The sequence below is a fragment of the Lepisosteus platostomus genome, chromosome 11 (genome assembly GCF_059453375.1).
Source record: "Lepisosteus platostomus isolate fLepPlt1 chromosome 11, fLepPlt1.hap1, whole genome shotgun sequence".
Classification (NCBI taxonomy): domain Eukaryota; kingdom Metazoa; phylum Chordata; class Actinopteri; order Semionotiformes; family Lepisosteidae; genus Lepisosteus; species Lepisosteus platostomus.
The window spans coordinates 44,264,172-44,284,888 of NC_142621.1; the positions used below are offsets into that span (position 1 = coordinate 44,264,172).

Here is a 20,717-nt window from a genome sequence, read left to right on the forward strand (position 1 = left end):
GCAATCACAGGCCAACACAACAGAGATTTGTTCTCTGTCTCTAGCATTACACAAAAAGTGGTTACATACGTGTAATTTTTGCAACTTTTAAATGCAAATATGGTGAATATCAGAATGGTTCCTTTCATTAGTAAAGGAAAAGACAAAATAAAGTCTCCTAAGTCTCCTATCATACTCTGTTTCATGTACTAATAACAGGGTTGAAAACGGAATCTGAGATCAAACTCTCTTGATACTAGTCCACATAGCAAAGATCAGGTCCAAATTTAATTAGAATTAGAGCAACAGGAAAGTAAACGCTAGTGAAATGTGAAAAAGGTTTCCCTTTCTCAGTTTGATTAAAACAAAACACTGACAACACTGGCCTGATGAAAATGACCTGAGCATAATGATAAGGTGCTTGTATTGCAGCACAGTAGTTTTCATTTTAATTGGGTTTCATGCACATGTGCTCAAAAGTAGCCCCAGGGAACAGCGAAGAAGGCTCAGACAATTTCAGAGATGTTTATACCGGCTATGTGAGTGGAGCGGAGAGGACTCTTCAATTACTGTCACAGTGAGATTTCACTCCACTGTGTTTCAGTTTACTGAGCAGCCCAGTGGCACGAGCCTCGAGTTTTTCGTAGCGTCACAGAGGAACTTCCAATGGGCTGCGGCGTGGAAGTACTGGCTGGAGGCCGTGTGGGAGCTGGGATTCTGACTGGCTTTATCTGGGCTGGGGCTGTCTGGGTAAACCACATTCCAAGTCAGCAAACAAGAGTCACCCCTGAGGGCTCCCAGGAAACTGAAAGAGCCAACACACTGTTTTGTTCTACAGTACATTATCTTCCGACTGATATAGATGTAAATTTCATGGGCTCAAATTAAAATATTTACGTGACCTTCAAGAGGGCAGCTCAAAAGCCTCTGTTTAATAAAATGCAAAACCTTTGGTATTAAACGTTGCATTTATAATGTTCTTTACAGCATGTGTGTGAAGGGTTCTACGTACGTTGTAATAAATAATATTCTGTTGAAGGCTGTCGGGATTCTACTTTTCCTTGGTTGCTCTTGGAAAATTAGATCTTATTGCAGATAAACAGTCACAAATTCATTCATCTCTCTCCCCTTATTTTTAACACTATGAATTCATGGTGGACGACATTAACCCACCATTTAGACACCAAATAATAAGGTCAAGGTCGGTCTGGCAAAGTAACCATGCATGGTGACCTTCATCAGCACATCTTTATTTCATAACAAGAGAAAACCTATCACCTACTGTACCTCCTTTTTACAGGACACTAAAGAGCAGAAGGCCAGAAGGGTTTTTAATAAAAAAATAATTGCCCCCAGGGCATTTAATCGAACGATGTAGTTTATGTAATGACATGACTAACTTCTGCTAAACTAACAATTTTTCTGGGTTATTGTATATTTTTTTGCCTGTGTCTTTAAACCCTGTCCTTTGTCACTCATTCTCCTCCCCTCAGCCCTCCTCTCTCCTTGCAGCGATAGGTGGTTTTGCATGAGGGATGTCAGCTATGAGGTGTACCGGTAATGGATTACCCACAGCTGTAATCTGATTACTACAGCGCTTGCCCAAGGACGTGCGTTTCAACTGCTCATTTTTCGGTTTTATTCTATTAATAAACCCTACATACAGCAGATATTTCACAGGGAGGCACAAATTAAACGTATTAGTTGAACTCGTGTAGTATTTATCATGTATTTTTGGATATGATTTGGCAAAGACCCTCAGACGCTACACGGAGCACAACGCCGGCAACAATAACAGAAGGGCGTTTCAAAACGGGGGGATTGTGCGGGGGGCGTTAGAAGCTAAAAAAATTAAAAACGCGTGGTGTTGCAAAGAAAGAAGGCATTATTAAGATAAAATTCCCAGTTGTCTGCGCTTAGTCTGAGGGCTAATGGAAATGGAGGTCAATGGAAACCAAGGCAACGCGTTTTCCTCTTGGAAGTTTGCTTCCCTGTTCGTCTTTAAGGAGGAAAAGGGCAAGAACGTGACGGTGCAGTGCAGACTATGCAAGCCGGTAGAGAAATTACTCTCAACATCTAAGAACTCAACATCAAATCTAAAAAAACATCTAGAGGTAAGAGTCGATTCTGATTGATTTTAATTGCTGGCATTTAAGAGGAATGTCAAAATGGGGCAAGGTGAGTTTCCAGTGAAACCACGGAAAGGAAGGCAGTGTGCATAAAACGCTATAGATCTCGCCGTTATCTGAGTGTTACGTCACTATTGAAGACGAAAAGGGTTTCACGTGTAAGGCCTGTACTGCTCACCTGATGAGAACATTGCCCCGATACTGCATTTCAGAAAAAGCGTGCTGCGATTATGACGCCAGAACCACGCAGCGCTCCTCGCTTCTGATTGGTTGGAATGCTTTATGATGACGCAATACTGGTTCATGTACCCCGGCTCCATAATCTCCGTACAAAACTGGTTTGTTCTTTTTCACAATAAACGCTTCAAAGGAATGATGCACTTGAAAAATAGAACATGCGGTTTGCATGCATACAAATTCCATCACAAGTATATTTAAAGTACCCCTAATGCCTTAAAGTGAATACAGGAAGTAGTTAATTGTTTGCTTTGTAATGAAGCTTACCAAGAGTTGTTGTTATTATTATTATTATTATTATTATTATTATTATTATTATTATTAAAGATCGGGTAGCTAAACTGAATGCACTACTTTTGGTGTTTACCATTTAGGTTTTTATGCAAAATGTCAAAAATGAATGTCAATTTAAAAAATGAAATGAATGTTAAAGTTTTAATGATAGAGATGGTTATTATTTTAATTTGTACCCAATTGCCCATTTAGGACTTCTAAATTCAGCACATATTAAAAATGTATAGATGAATGCAGTACTGAGGTATACTGGAGAATCATATCCTTATTATAGCATAAATTTAAAACTTGTGTTTCACATTCAAATGTGGAAAGCTAAATTGAAATTTAAAAGTGGGTTTTATTGAAATGGTTTCGTGCATGGTTTTCAAAGCAAACTTCATGTTTTTAATATTTTTTATTACAACATTTTATGTGCTTGATCAGTCTGAGAGATTTAAAAAAGTTATTCTAAAAGGCACTATAAAGGTAAGACTGACATGTAATTCCGGAATAGAAGAAGTTAATTCAGGAGCTTGTTCTTTTGTTTTTAATTTTAGTTCATGCTTAACAAGTGCCTTTGTCAAAATATCCATCCTTAACACTGTTGGCTGTGGTGGATGGTGGTGGGGGGTTGGACTACTGTCTGACCTTTTTTGTGGAGTGTGCATGTTCTGTCTGCTCAGTGCCCTAGTGTCCTCATACACCAAAGACATGCAGATTACAGTAGATCAGCTGCTCTTAACTGTCCCTTCTTGTGGTGGTGGGGGGTTGTTACTGACTGTGAAACTGTAGAAAAATTAAAAATTGAATCAGATGAGTCAAAGGGCCAGCTGGCCTCCTCTCATAGGTGGCTGTTCTGATGTTTTTCAGAGAATGCATCCAGATACCTGTGCCAGCTATGTGCCGAAGACTCCCTGTCACAAGAGGTATTTGGAGGATTTGGGTCAAGTCAGCCAGTTGCCTGACAGCAAGTCTGAGTTGCCCATCAGAGAGCTCAGAGACGGCACCAGTGAAGAGAGACCAGCAAAGCTAGCCAAGCTTTCCAGCTCATTCAAGACTGTGACTCAAAAGAAAGTGAATGCCCTGGTTTTCAACTTCATTGTTGCAGATGTGCAGGCCTTCTCAGTCTTGGAACAGCCCTCCTTCGTTAAACTTATTGAGAGACTCCAGCCTGGCAGATCCCTCATGAGCCAGAAAGCTCTAGTGGAAAAGATCGGGTGGGCTTTCCAGTCTATGAAAGAGACGATAGCTGCAGAGCTGATGGGAGTCCATTCAGTGTGCAGTACGGCCGACGTCTGGACAGCTAATGGGCGCAGCTATTTTGGAGTGACCTGCCACTGGATAGATGACAGCACCCTGGAGAGAAAATCAGTAGCTCTGGCGTGTTCCCCCCTGCAGGGAAGGCCCACCTGTGACGTTCTTGTGGCAAAGCTCAACGAAATTCACTCGCATTTCAACATCCAGGTTAAACTGCAGTGCACGGTGACCGACAACGGGAGCAGTTTGGTCAAGGCATTCCAGCAGTTTGCCTACAAAGAGGAAGTGCCCGAGCACCGCCATGAGACAGTCTTCGAAGATGTGAATGAAATCCTGGAGAGTGACATAAAGGAGCTCCAGTTCCTGCTCCCACCACACCAGCGCTGTGCTGCTAATACCCTCGGGTTCATTGCTTCCAGTGATGTTCACCAAGCCTTGTCACAGGGTGCGACGTGTGGCCTTTACAGAAGTGCCATGGCAAAGTGCTTAGCCATATGGCAGAAAGCCCATATCTCAAGCTTGGCCGCTGATTTTATAGAAGAGATCGCCAGCATGAAGGTGGTAGTTCCCAGTGCCATGAGGTGGATTCACGAATATCGTGCTATCCAGAAGATCTTATCGTTAACGGATGAACAGCTGCAGGAAGCTTGCAATCTCCTTGTTGTGGAAAGCTTCCAGGCCGAAGAAATGTTATTCCTCCAGGAATATGTGGAAGTGCTAAAGCCTCTTGCCTACTCTCTGGACTTCATTCAGGGAGAGAAAAAATGCTTCCTGGGCTATCTTTTGCCCACAGTCCTGACCCTGAAGACCAAACTATCGGAAATAAAGCCCTACGTACGCTTCTTAGCGCACCTCATTGACACCCTCATCAGAGCCATTGACTGCAAGTTTGAGAAGCTCTTGGGCAGCCGGGAAGCCAAAATAGCCACTCTCACAATTCCCAAATTTCGGATGTGGTGGCTTCCTCCTGCCGAGAGGGAAGAGGCCGAAAAGATGCTGGCCGAAGTGGCAGCCGCGGAGGAGGAGCTGCACGGCAACAGCGACCCCAAGGCTGCCTGCGATTCGGACTCAGAGTCGGAGGACAACTTCTTCAACTTCGCCACCACCCATGGTGAGGTCAACAACAGCATAGAGAGCGAGGTGAGAAACTACCTACTAGACACGAGCAAGTGCACCAGCTGCCTGAAAAAGTACCCCGCTGTGAGGCATCTTTTCATCAAATACAACACCACGCTGTTGTCCTGCGTGCCTGTGGAACGCCTCTACAGCCACGGTGGGCAGATTCTCACACAGCAGCACAACGGCACGAGTGACAACCACTTCGAGCAGGTCCTGCTGCTGCGCTACAACTGGGACTCCTGTCCGTTCCTTTCAGCTGATGAGAGGCTGAGTAACTGATCTCTGCCAGGTGCCTGCAGTCCGAGCCACATTGAAGTGGGTTAAAGAAAAAGAAGCAAGTGATCTGGTGCCATATTTTTAATTAATGTAGGATGCGTAGCGTAACCATGGGGAAAAATACAGTAGTCAGTGCTGTGCAAAGAATTGTATGTTTGAGGTCTTTAAGAAGAGATGAAGTTCTGACTTCTTTTGAATTAGTAGTGAAACACAAACCAGAGGATAGAGTGGCTGCTAAAGGGAGGTGTATAATTGAGCGCAAGAGACACTTCTTTACACAAAGGGTTGTAGGAGTCTGGAGCAAGCTGTCCAGCCGTGTTGTTGAAGCTGATACCCTAGACACTTCCAACCAGATGTGGTCTTTGGATCTCTTGGTTAGTAACAACCAAACAGACTACATGATCCTCTTGTTTCCAGTGTTTAAAATAAATGAAGTAATTAATCAGTCTAAAAAATAATGATTGTTGTTGTTTTTAGATTAATTTATCCATCATTCGAAAGGATGTCATTTTTTTATAAATGGAATTTATGTAATAGTAGCACAAGGCCCCAGAAACACTTCTGTCTCTGACCAATGTGCAGATTTCCTGACACTTTTGTTTGGTAACGAAACCCAGTACCCATCTCTTAGAAGAAAAACAACACTCAACTCTTAAAACAGGGTAAAGGTGAGTTACTAGAAGAGAAGTGATCACCACGATGACCTAACCCCACCCTCCCCCCTTATTTGCACAACCTTTGTTCCTGATTGTGGCCTACAAGAAATTTCTCCCAAGACTTCTGTGCCCCTTCAGAAAATCTAAGTGAGATTTTTTTTCTGCAAACAGCTGTATAATTGTACTTCACACAGCGTATAGCAGTATTTTTTCTTAAAGGAATCTCACTTCATATAAACAGGGTTACTAAAGAATTGTCAAAATGTTTTGAAATTAAATTTTATTGAAACAACAGCAGACTTTCTGGAACGTCTTTTAAGAAAGAAATGACCTTCATTTGATTCTGAGGGCTTGAAGTTACAAAGGATGTATTATACAGCGGTATCTGAATTTCAGATGCTAACATAGACAGAATGTGATACACAATGGATCAAATCCAGTGAAAGATTTGCTAGCAGAGCTGACCTTGGTGTCCAGAGGAAGTACAGCAGAAATCAAGCTCGTAGATTGTTTTTTTTTCTAGATTTTGGTCTCATGTAGCTCATCAAAATAAAATTTTCAGTTTAATTATTTTATGAGTAGGTAAAATCTGGTAACTGAGATCTGCAATCTGATTAGAAGAAAAAGCTATGAATAAGCTTTAAACAATATCTACCCTTTAAATGGTTACAACTGTTCATGAAGAACCATTTTCAGAATCCTATTTGCACAATGAACCATACAAAACAATTTTTTTAAAAATGTTTTTCCTTTTGCATTTTATTTAATCCGGTTTTCTGAAATAAGGAGACACACCACTTTAGCATCTGACATCTGTAAAAGCAGATGAAGGGAAGGGGCGGAATGTCACCAGGTTGTGCAGAGATATGGGGAACCTCAGCAAAGAATGGGAGAAGTGATGCCACTTTTCTGTGTTCACAAAGCATTGGACGGAAGGTACAATTCATCACCAGTCAGCTGAGTTCCGTGAACTGCGGAACTTCTTGCAGTTTTGGTTTTCTGAAACCTGAGCCCGTGTTGACTTGCGCTGTGCTGCCGGCGTTAGTTCGGCGGAGATGGCGGAGCGATGAATAAGTGGTCTGTGTGTCCAGGTATGGTATGCAGGAAGGCAGGGGGCCGCGGTGTCTGGCTTCTCCAGCGCTCTCTCCGAGACGGGTGCCTCTGCAGGGGCTCACACTGGAGCAGCTGGGTCCCTCTTACATAATTCAAGGCCCAGCTGGGAGCTGATGTTCCTGGCAGTGTGTGACAGTACAGCAAAGGACTACATGCAGCGCTTAATGTAAACCCCCCTGCTTGCATTAAGCAGCCCTTTCTCACCAAGCCAGGACAGTCTAGCTGTTAAAGTGTTGTCAGGCCTGTGACCAATCAGTGGCTTTCATACTCCCAAGTGAATCATTTTACCATCAACAGCTGTGGGAGATTAAAGGTGACAGTCGTAATTGAAAATAATTGGTTCGTTTTGTGAACTGAATTTAATTATTTAAGTGGGCTATATATGCAGAATCTGTGTTATATATGTAGAAGAACAATTTGAAGATAGTCATACTTACAAGTATAAAGAAACTCTGCTGAGGTTTTTAGATCAGTAGGTCATTTTTACCTCCGCTTGTTAGTTTGCTAACTCCCCACTCTCATCTGTCTCTACATAAGAGATATATACTGTGTATAACTGTGCCTCAAATAGTATAGTTAAAAAACTTTTACTATTAAAGTGTACACAATTTTGATGGGTGGTTATATAGTGCACATTAAAAATATAACAGATTTCTAATGTGATACAACTTGAATCAAAATATACATTTGAATAAACTATGAATATCATTAATAAAAGAATTTCAAAGAACAAAATAAAAACCACTAACATGCCCTTTTGGGTATTTTTCATCTTTGATCATTGTAAACTTTTCTATCAATAGTTTTCCTTCCTTCACTCTGTTGCAGATCAATGTAGTAAAAACATTTAAATTTGATGTGCAGGACTGCGTGTGCAAAGACAGCCCCAAAGCACATCCACAGACTTTTTCGAACTGAAAAACAAGTAATGCCTTCATCCCAGTACGTGTGTAATGGGAGGGGGGAGAAAGCATGTATGAAATTCTCTTGCTTGAGTATAGAGTTTTCATGAAAAGCATCTATTAATTTTTTTAAATTGCTGGGCTACAGGTGTGTGGGACTGTGACGTGGTATAACCACAGAACACAGGTACTGTACAGAGGGCCTTTTGTAACTTCTCTCTCCCTGGTTTCTCGGCCTCTCCTGTTGCTCTACAGCTCCAATCTGCTTTGTGATTTTAATTCATCCTATAGTACATTCTGCTCCTAGTACTCTTACTCTAGAAAACAAAAAAAAAACATTACCGTTCTTTGAGCTATACTATTATACTATACTAATAACTTGAAAGTGACATATGCCATTATAAATACAGATCCATCCAACCAAAATGGTTGGACAAAACTGCTTCCCTGTAAGCCTGTGCTGGATGAAAAGGTAAAGGTCTTTTCCATCCTGAAAAGACAAAAGACAACATTTCAGCTGTTCTGTCATGAAGAAGAAGACTCCACAGCCCAAACATTGTGTTATATTAATCTAAGTTGTATTTAGAGTAAGAAACCATTACTGTGAAGAAAAATTACTGTGATGGAAAAAAAATTGGAAGTCATCCTAAAAGATTAAGCATTTTTACTAAAGGCCTTGGTACCGGTACATAATGTGCAAAAGTGCTTTTCAGTCAATACTTAACACTTAAATACTAATCACTTAAATAACATTTCAAAGTGTCAAGCTCCAAACCTAAAGCCCTTTAAGGTAAACAAATATCATTGGAGCTTTACCAGAGTGCCTGTGGCTATCCTCTTGCTTTGTGGCATAAACAAATATTGTGATGAAAGGAATGCTGGGAATTTGCTTCTGTCTATAGTATTTCATGCTGACATGAAGCCCTTCCTCCACAACCACAACAAAATTATATGACCACAGCAGGTATAACATTCATGGTTAATTTTATTTTCAATAAGTCAAGGGACAATTAAGATATTTTTATATACAATACATTTTCTATTCACATATTGTTAAGATAGTATTTTTCTGATTCATTTCTTAAGATGATCTCTTACCTTCTGGGTTATTTATATAGACACTTCTCTTTCTTTGACTTTTGTTAAATATCACCTGTGAGCAAAAATAACATCATGTCTATTTTCACTTTTCTGGGTGGGTTATAGTTTTCTGTCTAAAGGCACCTTTCTAAACTTAATGTCCATACACTGGAAATGTAAACACTGAACTGAGAACATATGTTTCCCACACAGCTGCTTCAAAACAATACACTAGTTGCTCAAGCGCCTATACGCATGGTACGTTCTATGGCTAAAAGATATATCTAACATCTTCATTCATGAGATAATGCCACTGAAGATAAGCGACTCTCCATCTGTCAGTCCAATTCTTTGGCTGGTTTTCGATCCTTAGCTCTTCTCTAGAGCCCGTTTTGTATTTTGTCAATTCCTTGGGAAGCAGGGGAGGTTTAGAGTGGGTGCGTATGGTCGTGTGAGTCCGTAAAAGCAGAGACACTTGAAACCTCTGACCCCCTCTTTGCGTGGTCTTCATTGGTGCCACTAGTTGTCTCTCACAAAATAATAATAAAAAAAAACATCAGGTCATACCACTGTTTCCAGCCCAGTCACAGGGACGTTGTAGGATTAACTTGTAGGTAAAAAATTATCATATTTTAAAAAGCCATTGTCTGCTGTTTCAACAGTGCATACCATGGGTTTTCTAGCAGAGTATCCCACAGCAGCAAGCTAACCCACTGACACTGAGAGGAGAGAGAGCCTTATGAAGATCAGAGTCCACTCCAGATTGAGGCAACAAGTCAGAGTACTGAGTGAAGAGGCCACAGCCTTCCCATTCCGTACACTGGCCCAGCAGTTCACAGAGAGCAGCAGCCAAACAAAAAGCCTGAGATGAGCTGGATCCACAGTTAGTCTTGACGTCATGCCAACCAGGGGAATGGACAATCACCAATTTCTGTAGAGGCCGTTGCCCTAAAGTAAAACAGCAACAAAACAGACAAGATTCATTAATGGCTGTAAACATAACGGTCTATATCAGCAGGATGCCAACAGATAATATTTTAAAGGTATCTGTTATTCAGCTTATGTGTGGGTTTGCAGTTGTACATGCCAATACTGGTATTATATATTACCTCAGTATAATATGCAATCACTCTATTTCTAGTCCTAGTTCTTTTGTTTCATCTTGTGTGTGTTCATGTATGAAAATGCTTCTGGGTTCTGTTCTGAAAAGGTTTTTGAAGTCTTATACCCTACGTGCACGTGAGGTCAAAGATCTTAACAAGCAGTTGTCTCATTTTCTGAAGGCGATGCGATCATAAGAGTGTACAAAAAGTCACACTGTGTAATGACAACAGGTTGGGATAAGAAAGGTGAACGTTAAGGGAGAGATGAAGGGAGACACTGTTCAAATATACAGAATTCAGACGGGGACACTCCAGGATTAGACAGCGCTGCTAAAATCCGCCGTTTACAACATCCAAAGCGATACTGCAGAAAAAGGAATTGGTACAGAAACACAAGTGAGAAGCGCGGTCCCCGTAATCGACCAGCCAGAAGACAGCGGAGAGGTGAGCGAGGCGGCGTGCGCAGGAGTCTCCACATACACTGCCGTGTCCCGCCGCGGCGTGGGTGTCTTCGGCTCGGGCTGTGGAGCTGCTGCCGCCCTGCGACTGGGAGCTCAAGGCGGCCCGAGGAAGGGTCGTGTCGTACACCGCGTCTGCCTGCTAGCGTCGCACGCCGAGCGAAACGAGCACACGACACACAACCACAGATTGAAGGGAGAAAATAAAACAAAACCAAATCACGACTGTGGAAAGGGTTTTCAAAATTAGCAGAGGAAGAATGGGGCTTGGGTTTACCCCTTATAGGAACACAATTGTTTTTCTTTTCACCCAGGTTTGCGTATAAATATAAAACACCACAACCTAGCCTTTGTTGACAAGTGTGTAAAGACAAGCCAACAAACATATTTGACCTAAATTCATTTTTGTTACAGCTATAAAACCATTAAGACAGCTATGAACATTTCAACCCTTTATTAGGCAATTAGCAGTGTGATCTTGCCTTTGAGCTTGGTTTTTCATTTTGAGAGTGTGTGAAAATAAGCCCTTTTAAGCTTAAATCTGACATAAGATAAAAGTCTTTAACATGATGATCTAATGAACAGTTCTTATGCAAGGTATTATTTTTGGCCTATTTATGAGAATACAGTCAGAAAAGGATCTTTGCCTTCTGTAAGCTCCCAGATAAGAAAAGAGGTGAACAGATGCGTGTTTCATAGAGAAGTCTCATCTTCATTGTAAAGACGTAGCCATTGATGTCCTTTGGAAAATGGGGAACAAGAGCTCAATAGATAATTGCGTCCATGAGTAAGCAGTGGAGTTACCTTGATGATAGTTCACACAGTAAGTCTGCACGATATTTTAATGCGTTTCAGCAGGATGTCCCCTTCCTATTCAAGTGCAAAGGCTACCACAACTCTGATGGAGGGTATATACAGTGTGCACAAAAGAGAAAGATACATTGGATCGCTGCAGAGGGAACAAAATACCAAGTCAGCGTTCAACCCAAACATGCACTTACCTTTCCAGGGCTTTTACTGATCAGTGCAAGTTCTGTTGGCTGGTACACACAGCTGCGCATCTGTCCATTGTAGCCTCCATATGGGGACACAGGCTTGATGGCTGAAAATGGGGGAGGGGGGGATAAAATGGTTTTGAAACATCTTGCATTCAGCATGACTAGAATGGAAAGTTCAAACAAGCACATCGGTGCAAAGGAGAAGACAGTTGTCTGTTTAGATTTGTGTATCTAGGGATCTTGGTGAAGAAGAATGAACAACACTGTATCCCAGCTTCTCTGAACATGGTGGTTCTTATCATCCAAATGTAAACCTGTCTCTATTCATGTACATACTGTACAAACAGGGAAACAAAGAAATTCACCTAGTAGCGGCTTCTTGCTTTTGTTGCTCGTAACTGATTAATACGAACACCTTGGGCTATTATTCTGGTAAAAATTAATAATTCAGGACGATCTAGTTCCTTTTGTGCTTTCAGCCCTGGTGATAACTTGACTTGAATTGTGTGCTGAATTAAAGAACAAAACACCCAAAGGAGTGAAACCATAAGGATAAAAGAAAGGGCACAAATGAGAAAAGGCTATTTGGCCCAGTAGTTAGTATTTAGTAGCGTAGCTAGGGGATGTGAGGATTTCAACCAAATGATTTTTAAAATTAACCATGGTATTGGCCTCAATAACAACATTGTTCCCATCTCCCAGAGTCCTCTGGGTAAAGAACTCCCTCCTGTTTTTAGCTTTAACTGCACTTTCATATAGTTTCCACTTTGTCCTCTGGTTTGATTCACTGTTTGTTTAAAGAAAGTCCACCGGGTTAACTTTCTCAGTGCCTAAAACATGGCTATAATGCACTGATAAGCTGCTACATGTTTTGACAGCTTGTTTTTATAAGGCTGTCAAAAGGCAGTAGAATCAACTTGGGTTATTTTTCTAATATTTAAAGCAGCCTAAAAAGATATCACATTACCGTCGTTTAGCTCATACATGTTAAAGGAAATTCTGAGAAATTGTAGCAATGTTTACAGTTTAACCAAATTGAAAATTCATTTTTGTTTTTATTTTTTGTCTGGGAAGAATGACTAGATATTTTTGCACCTGACATTAAAGGTAGTAGTACCTAAGATTTCGCTATGATATCTGCACTGTGCCTTTAAGTAACTGCAGCTGCCACACCTCTGTCTCCAAGGAAACCCGAGGATGCAAACATTAGCACCAGAGCTTAATCTCCCGTGATGTCAAGCAGAGCATGAGGCTTTTGTTTGATTTCCAGATGCTTTGCTTATCCAGTATTTTATTCCTGGCCACTTGTTGATATATACTGATAAGACCATATCACTGTTGAGATCTGTTAACCTGCTCCATTTTCTCTGTTTATTTCATATGGCGAATAACTAAATCGAGGGCTTGTCTTTTGTTGTGATAGAGAGAAACTGATGTTGCAACTATAAACAACTGCTAATGTTCGAGTGGGGAGCTGTCTCAGTGTGCGTTGGCTGCAAACGAACAAGTAAAGGTTAATTCCACACTGAAAAATCGAAACGAGAAAACAACATTCTGGTTGTAGAGCCTTCTGCAGGTGTGGACAGATTGTTCAGAACACGCCAGTCAAAATGTTGTATTTCTAGTAACTTCTAATGTTTTAAAATTGGAAAAGAAATGTACACTAACCCTGGGAAAACAGCAGTGAGCTACATTTGGTTTGTGGCCACCATTTTCCTTGAATATATTCCCCAAAGCAAAGTGGTTTTGGCAGTGTGGCAGTTTGGCAGTCTGGCCAATTTTCTCTAAAGAGATGCCATCTCTGTTAATTAATATCTGTATATTATCTCCTGTGTATGTGCACCCTGAGCAAAATACATGTTATCAACCAAGACCATTGTCTCCTAGATCTCACTCTGGCTATGTGACCTAGTACTGGACTTTGTGGTTATTGTCAGTAGATGGATTTCCATCCATAGATGGAAAAAGAAAATTCTATAATTTATTGATTGGATACAGTAAGGGTAACAAAGTCAATTTTAAAAGGAAAGATTATGATTCATTCTCAGCCAGCAAGCAAAAAAATATTAATTCCCTCCTGCCTCATTATTCGTCTTCCATGAGAGAAATTCAGTTGTTGTTCATTTTTATTGTCTTTTCACAGTTTTCCTTGAACAGTACTGCAGATTTGAAACTGGTTATCGCAGTCTCCCTTTCACTATTGTCTGTGTGGCTATGTGTCACATTTCATAGGGAAGTGGGTGACAGTATGGCAGGTTTCTCTGTTATTATTCAAATAGTCTCCTGGCAGTACAATCTGAGCTCTGTGTACACAGAAGATCTTTTTTTTATTTAAAGAAAAACATCAGACTGAGTGATCTACATTAAAATTTAATCAGATCCTGTCCTACATAGCCTCCATAAATTCACTCTTTTGTATTACTATCCTTTTTCTGAAACAAACTAGATATCTTAGCCCGATAATGTCTTCGGATTTTTTTAACTGAAATATCTTTATACTGGTTATATACTGTGTATATCAGTTTACTTATTGGTACTGGAACCTACAGTGAGTAGAGGTTGAGAGTCAGAAACAGATTTTTCGTCTCCTTCTGTGATCACTTCCTTACTATCAATTCTGGTAAATAAATAACTTGTAAAGGCACAACATTTCACGTATCAGCAGTCAAGCAGTCCATTAATAAAACTAGTTCACAAACCACTACCCTCCTGTGTTTGGGAATATGGACAAGCATTGGGTAATGTTAAAACACAAAACTATTGTGTTTCTTTACGCCTAATTAAGCTGTCCTTGATATTCTTCTTGACAACAAAGCCAGAGCTCGATGTTTTTCAGGAAAACACCAGTTGCCGAGAATAGCTCAAATCTGAGAAGGAATCATTCACACACTATCAGCGTCTCACTTTACCTATGAGAGTTCTTTCAGTTCTTGCTGTGGATGGTGGATCCTGGATTAATGGCCTCTTGCTGCTGTATGTCTTGGTAAGTATCCAAGTGTCCAACTCTGACATTTCCCTTTTCATGACATGGACTTGTGTAAATATTCTTTCTATCTCTTTAATAGATCAGCTGCAGCTTGCCGTGTTTTGGTAGTAAAGTCATTCAATACCATTTTTATCAGCCCTAGTAGACCGTGTGAAGATTTGGTTTTACAACCACTGCAAGAATTTCACAGAACGGGAAAGTTTCTGATTTGAGAAAACAAAGAATTACCTGGGTTGGGCTCATCCATGGAGAAGGCTTTATTTTCCACAAACATGTTCTGGGAGCTCTGCTCTTTAAGGATGGTCTCGTAGCCCACGCCTCTGGTGGGGTAGAGGACATCTCCGTAGGCCTGCTCGGGCTCGTTGACGCTGATGAGGAGGCAGATTTCAGGGATCACGTACAGGAGGAGAAAGACCCAGGCATTGGAGACCAAGGCAATGGCCAGAGTGGGATCATCCCACCTAGGACTCCCTCTCTTTTCATTCCCATACACGTACATCACTATCCAGGCTACCCAGATGCCTACAGAGAGGGAGCTGGTCAAGATGATGAAGATGCCTTCCTTTCTACAGTGCTTGTGTTTTACTATCTGGGTGGGGAAGGCGGCTAAGAGAACAGCCAATATGAGAACCATCACATAGATCAGAGCCATCACAAAGTCCTGGTTGGCAATGTCACAGGGGTTTCCTGGGGAGCTTTTGTTGGGAGGGTAGCGGACGATGGTGATTATCAGCCACTCCGTGTTGATGATCACCTCCACCAGCCAGAGGGCCAGGGCGCCCAGGCAGAGTGCCCAGCCCCGGGGGCCCGAGTTCTTGCGCGCCAGCATGTTGAGATGGATGCAGTGCATAAACAGGCAGGAGAAGCAGCCGGCGAACAGCACTCCGAAAAGGAAGCGCCTGGAGGCGCAGGTGGAGAAGTCCCGGCCGACGATGAAATCGAAGGTGAGGGAGAACAGGCCGGCGGTGCACAGCAGGAAGCCGGCCTGCAGCCCCGCCGTGCGCTTCTTCTTTCCCTCGATGACGAAGGGCAGGCTGGCCAGCAGCACGATGAGCAGGATGAAGGAGCTAACCACGCCGGCCCCTGCAAACGCCTCCAGCACTATCCCCCAGACCGCTCCCAAGTCACACAGGTTGAAATAGAGAGGGTCGAGCGACGAAGCGCAGCCATTGGGGGTGTTATTCCCTGCCCTGGCACCTGGAAGAGACAACAGAGAGACAGCAGAGGCCACCAGCAGCAGGGAGATCTTCATGACTGCCAGGTCCATGGTAGCAGATCTGCAACGACACCACGAGAGAGGCACCTATTAGAAAACACACCAGTCTCATTAAGCTAAAACATCAGACTAAAACTGAGAGGAAAGAAACTGAGGGCTAAGAACAGTCAAGTATTTTTTGGCCCAGTTTTTGAATCTCTGTTTCTCCGCACACGCCACACAGAAAGAGATGTGGTCAGCATGGAACGAAATCAAAAATTTGCGTTAAAAAATGTTTGAAAATATTGGAATGCGTTAGTATCTGTAAATACATTTTATTTACTTTTATTTACTTAGCAATTCATCAAACAGAAGGCCATCATTGAGCAACACTGGTGTAAACCGATAGGTGTCGGTGTGGTTGGACTTTCTCCAGTTCATTCAATAAATCACTGATAAGCTTTTTGACAAATATTGATTTTTGGAACGTGATTTTCATTTCTTGGAGACTGAGGTGCAGTGTTGATCCTGTTGGTATGGCAGGCAAGTATTGGAAACTATAATAATGAGGGGTGTGGAGTATGTGTAAGAGTTTCTGAGCATGTTTGGGGGGTAAGGAAAAGCAAAAACATAATTCAAAGGGTTATTATCAAACAGAAAAAAGGAGACCAAAGTGCTAACTTTATGCAATCTCCATTAATCCAGAACAATACCTGACAATCAGGACAGTTAAGTGTTCAGCTCCTTACTAAGAGGTACAGTATGTAGTGAATAGTTAGTCCACACCATTTCTGGGGAAGGGGTACAGTTACATTAAAAAATAAACCATTGCAGTTGAAGGTTATTAAAACTAACAATATGTTGTAGGAAAATAATTTTTAAAAGCCATCTCATAGTTATGCCATAAACTAATACATTGTTTCTTAAAAGCAGTTTCTTCCAACTTCTCATTTAATAAAACCAATCCAATTCACAAGTAACTTGTAATACATTACCTTTTAAATGCCGTTTTACCCAACACTGGCTTTAACTGAGCTTAATTTTCTGCCATGCTTCTGGCTATAAATAACTCTTGGTTAATGCTATAAAGGAGCATGAAGGAATTTTCTGCTCAATTCTTATCTTGTGATATAATCCACTTGTATCTCCACTGTTTAATCCAAATGGGGAACAACCGTAAAAAACAAAGGGATAATTATTGTATCCCTTTTATTATTGTTCGTCTGAAATCCCCATGCTTGTCTCTATTTTCATCTGTAATGTCATTGATAGGCAGAAATAGAGGCAATCACTCTTAAAGGTTTTTCTTTTTAAGGATTTCAATATTCCCAGTTAGAAAGAATCCCTTTTCTCAGACATGGAACTCATATACAGTTTTAAAATGCAATAGTTATTTACTCTTAAAGTTTTTTTTTATGGTGCTCAGACTATGATCATCTTATTTTTCATAAATGTTTAAAGATCTCAAAATCAAACATTGGCACCAGCTTACACTGATGTAATTTTCAAGCACTGACTTCAAAAGTCAGCGATCAATCCATTCTCAGTTAAAGACAATTGTATTGCTCCTCGTCTTCCTTTAATAGCGTAACCGCTACAATTAAAATCAGATCTGTTCCAGGTAATTGACCTGTTCTGATCAGCCTTGCTGAGCTGTGAAGAACTCGTTTTAAACCATTGTCTTTTTTGTTCTGCCTACAGAGTCAGGTCACATTACACTGAGTACTGTATTTCCACGTTGCATAACTGAATCACTGAAACTGTGGGTGATGTGACAAAGCCTGTTTCCTGGTTTTGGGATTACGAGCTGGGCACTAGATCCGCCCTGCAGTTGCTGTCCTTAGCTTTATCTTTAATGACAGAGGACTGCATCTGGACACCTGAGCACACAGCTGGCCAAGCACTGGAAATGGCAGTATACAAGTTCCTTTCAGCTGAGAATTCAGTCTGTCCCAAGCCTAAAGGACAGTGAGTCCTTTGTGGCCTTAATAAACCTAATAATCTTGATTTATATTTAATCAGTCAAAGATAACTGAGTGCTCTTCTGTTAAATAGGCCTGCTATAAAGTCTCATAAAGTCTTCAATAGCAATCTTATGAAATTATGGAAGAAATAGCAACTGAATCTTTTTGAAAAATGGACAAAAGTGATGCTCAAAAATAGTCATGAACTGAATTTCTAACAGTAACTTATGTCCTATAATGAAAAAATCTAAAGATTCTAAAGACTGCAATAATGTACTTAATTTTGTCAGTTCTTTATGTGATTCTTCAGACCTGACCACAAAGGGGATTCTTTATTGGTTAGATTCAAGTGAATCTAAAATTGAACAGGCACAAGCTCAGCAATATATTGTACACTTTAAGAATTAAACCCATAGAGATATTTAGGGAGCTGTTTTTTTTTCTCTTTTCCTTTTTCATCATTGCAATAAAACTGCATTTGATACAATTCAGTTTTTCTTACAGAGTCACCAATCCAGAGCTGGTGATGTTCACCAGCAGCTCAGAGAGGATTCTTTTCTAAATATTTATGCTTTTTACTTGATGAAAGCCTGTCTGGTGCATTCCACGACACTTACAGGAGCTCCAGAACATCCTTGTCTTAGACCTAACGGGAGATTTCACATCCTGTGCATTATCTCCTGTGTAGTGGAGTATTCTTGAAGCACCTAATCAGTGATCATGCCAAATAAACAAGAATTGACTTTAAAAAAATGTCGGCAGATTTGGATTGTCGGGGAACAATGTGGTTGTGAGGTCCTTTCTGTTGTAATTAGAATACTTTCAGGTTTATTGTGAATATCCACATTGTGAAGTGTACATCACCACAATTAGAGTAAATAGCACGGATTGCAAACCCTCTTTGTGAAAATACTTCATACTTAAGGATTAAATGATCTACCCCTTTTGGGACTGCCCTTTTTTAAACTTTCGAGCAATCTGACTAAAACAGGAGCTCTTTTGCAGGACGGACAGATTTCTCCTCCTGTCGCTGAAAAGGTCTTGGCTGCAATTGCGGGTCACCTGATACATCGTCAAGGTCACCGAGCTCGGTAAATAAAACCTGCTTTTTAGAATGCTGAACCAAACACAAATTAAACTTTAACCAGCAGTACAGGACTGCGCTGAGCAGAACGTGCGGGTCTTTAAAACCGCAGAAAACCAAGGAAACCGGTTGGATTGCTTCATGACTCTGCTTGTACCAGAGAAGGCTCACTTCCAACTTTTTTAGACGTAAAAGCTTTAATTTCACAAATGTATAAAGGCCTCTTCTCCCAAGCCGTGATTGCATTGAATACAAAGGAGACATTTTTTTTTTACTTTTAATGTTCATTCGTATTAAATCTGGTTAACATGTTTGAAATGTGACACCACTGAATATTAAATACAAATCAACTGTACGATGGCAGATGGCAGGTGGAAGGTTACAGTAGAGTTAAACGGTTACACCGGTACAGTACGTATTTTTACACTAAATACCAGAACTAAACGCCAATTTTGCGGGCGTTGTCTTATTTGCTTCTCAAAAGTACGACTACTCGTTTTTTTATTGTAACCTATTTCGGCAAATTTAAATCGCCATCATCTTCCTTTCGTCTAATCTTTTTGTGCCAAAGGCGTGGCTAGAAATTCCAAGAGGCAGTAGAAACACCTGGACTGGTAAAACTGATTACCAATCTATCCTCCAAAATATAGAAAGGGCTTTTAGGATTTTATAGCTCTTTTAATGTCGGAAACATTATTATTATTATTATTATTATTATTAACAAGATAAAATTTAATTATTTTAACATACTTTTTAGACTTTGTATAACTGGTATAGTTTGTGTTGTAATATAAAAAGATGCCGAATGCAAACAGTTCAACTTCAGTTACTTTATAACAAAGGAGGAAAAATGTAACGAGTGCAAACGAGTAAACTGTAAAATAATCCTAATTAAGAGGACGTGACACATTATTATTATTATTATTATTATTATTATTATTATTATTATTATTATTATTATTATAAGTAATGGCAGAGAACTCCGATAACTATGGTCACCCAGAATTTTTGTTTACTATTGTAAAATTCTAAAACTCACTATTTAAAAAATAAACTTGTGTGCCCGGATTGTAGAGCGCACTGGACAGGTAACAGGTACAGTACTTACCTGGCGACTACCTGCGAAGAGTACCGATTTTGGTCAGTCCTACTCCGGTAGATGTTCTGGTGGACCCACGTCAGGCAGAGAGAATTCGGAACTTTGCTATGTGTGTTTTTTTCAGAAGCAGAAGCAAATAATAATAAAAAAAGATGTATTAAATGATGTGTTTACTTAAAATGTTTTATTAGACGTGTCTTTATTTAGGATTTTCGCCCAGGCTCCTGAAGTAGTTTTCTTTTGACTCAACACGGGGTCTTGTTGAAAAATTTCTGTCCTTTATTTCTGATCTCTTCTTCAAACATGATTTTAGTCCAGTGTGGTGCCAATGGGTTGTAACCCTGTTCGCTGTACATTCTGACTGCTCACTCCCGACTCCCTCCCTCTCGGCAAACGGTATACTCCCGCCTACAAGAGCCCCAACCCAGCCTATCCAGAGTTCACACCTGAACGTCAACGACTTTCTCCTCTTCGCCTGGACCTCTCGTCCCAGTATACATACATTTATTATGAACTACAAGACAACAAAAAACGACTTGTTAAATAATAAACATGTTTTTTCGTACTTTAATTTTAAAATGCTTTTTTTGTAGTCTGACTGCTATTCGGTCCTTAAGTATAGTTTGAAGGTGTTATATAACGGTGGGAATGATTTTGGTAAGTGGCAGCACAAATGCTGCCCTTTTATTTTCTTTTCTGAAATACGATATACTGTAAGACGCTCAATTACACCAACTGGAAGATGGGATAGCTGTGATAATTTTACTTTATGAACCTTGTGGTACAGGTATCCTAAAACGCCACGG

At 40.6% G+C, this 20,717-nt stretch overlaps 2 protein-coding genes across 4 annotated transcripts; one reads left to right on the forward strand and one right to left on the reverse strand.

The window, feature by feature from the left end:
• The first annotated feature begins 1,515 nt into the window (after positions 1–1,515).
• LOC148652774 (uncharacterized) lies at positions 1,516–6,221 on the forward strand. Its single transcript, XM_088599923.1, has 2 exons — positions 1,516–2,093; positions 3,492–6,221. Exons 1-2 carry the CDS (start codon positions 1,911–1,913, stop codon positions 5,274–5,276), a joined length of 1,968 nt encoding a protein of 655 aa, XP_088456049.1. The 5' UTR covers positions 1,516–1,910; the 3' UTR covers positions 5,277–6,221.
• A 2,690-nt stretch (positions 6,222–8,911) lies between these two features.
• Positions 8,912–20,306, reverse strand: gprc5c (G protein-coupled receptor, class C, group 5, member C). Of its 3 annotated transcripts, none has more exons than XM_088599925.1 (5): positions 19,921–20,306; positions 14,798–15,846; positions 11,587–11,687; positions 10,608–10,724; positions 8,912–9,972 (listed from the first exon to the last, which is right to left on the reverse strand). In XM_088599925.1, the coding sequence occupies exons 2-5, from the start codon at positions 15,834–15,836 to the stop codon at positions 9,946–9,948; spliced, it is 1,284 nt and encodes a 427-aa protein (XP_088456051.1). In that variant the 5' UTR covers positions 15,837–15,846; positions 19,921–20,306; the 3' UTR covers positions 8,912–9,945. The 3 variants fall into 3 exon arrangements, with proteins under 3 accessions (XP_088456051.1, XP_088456050.1, XP_088456052.1); XM_088599924.1 differs by having other exon boundaries at positions 10,608–10,727; positions 19,921–20,303; XM_088599926.1 differs by lacking the exon at positions 10,608–10,724.
• Positions 20,307–20,717: the final 411 nt, after the last annotated feature.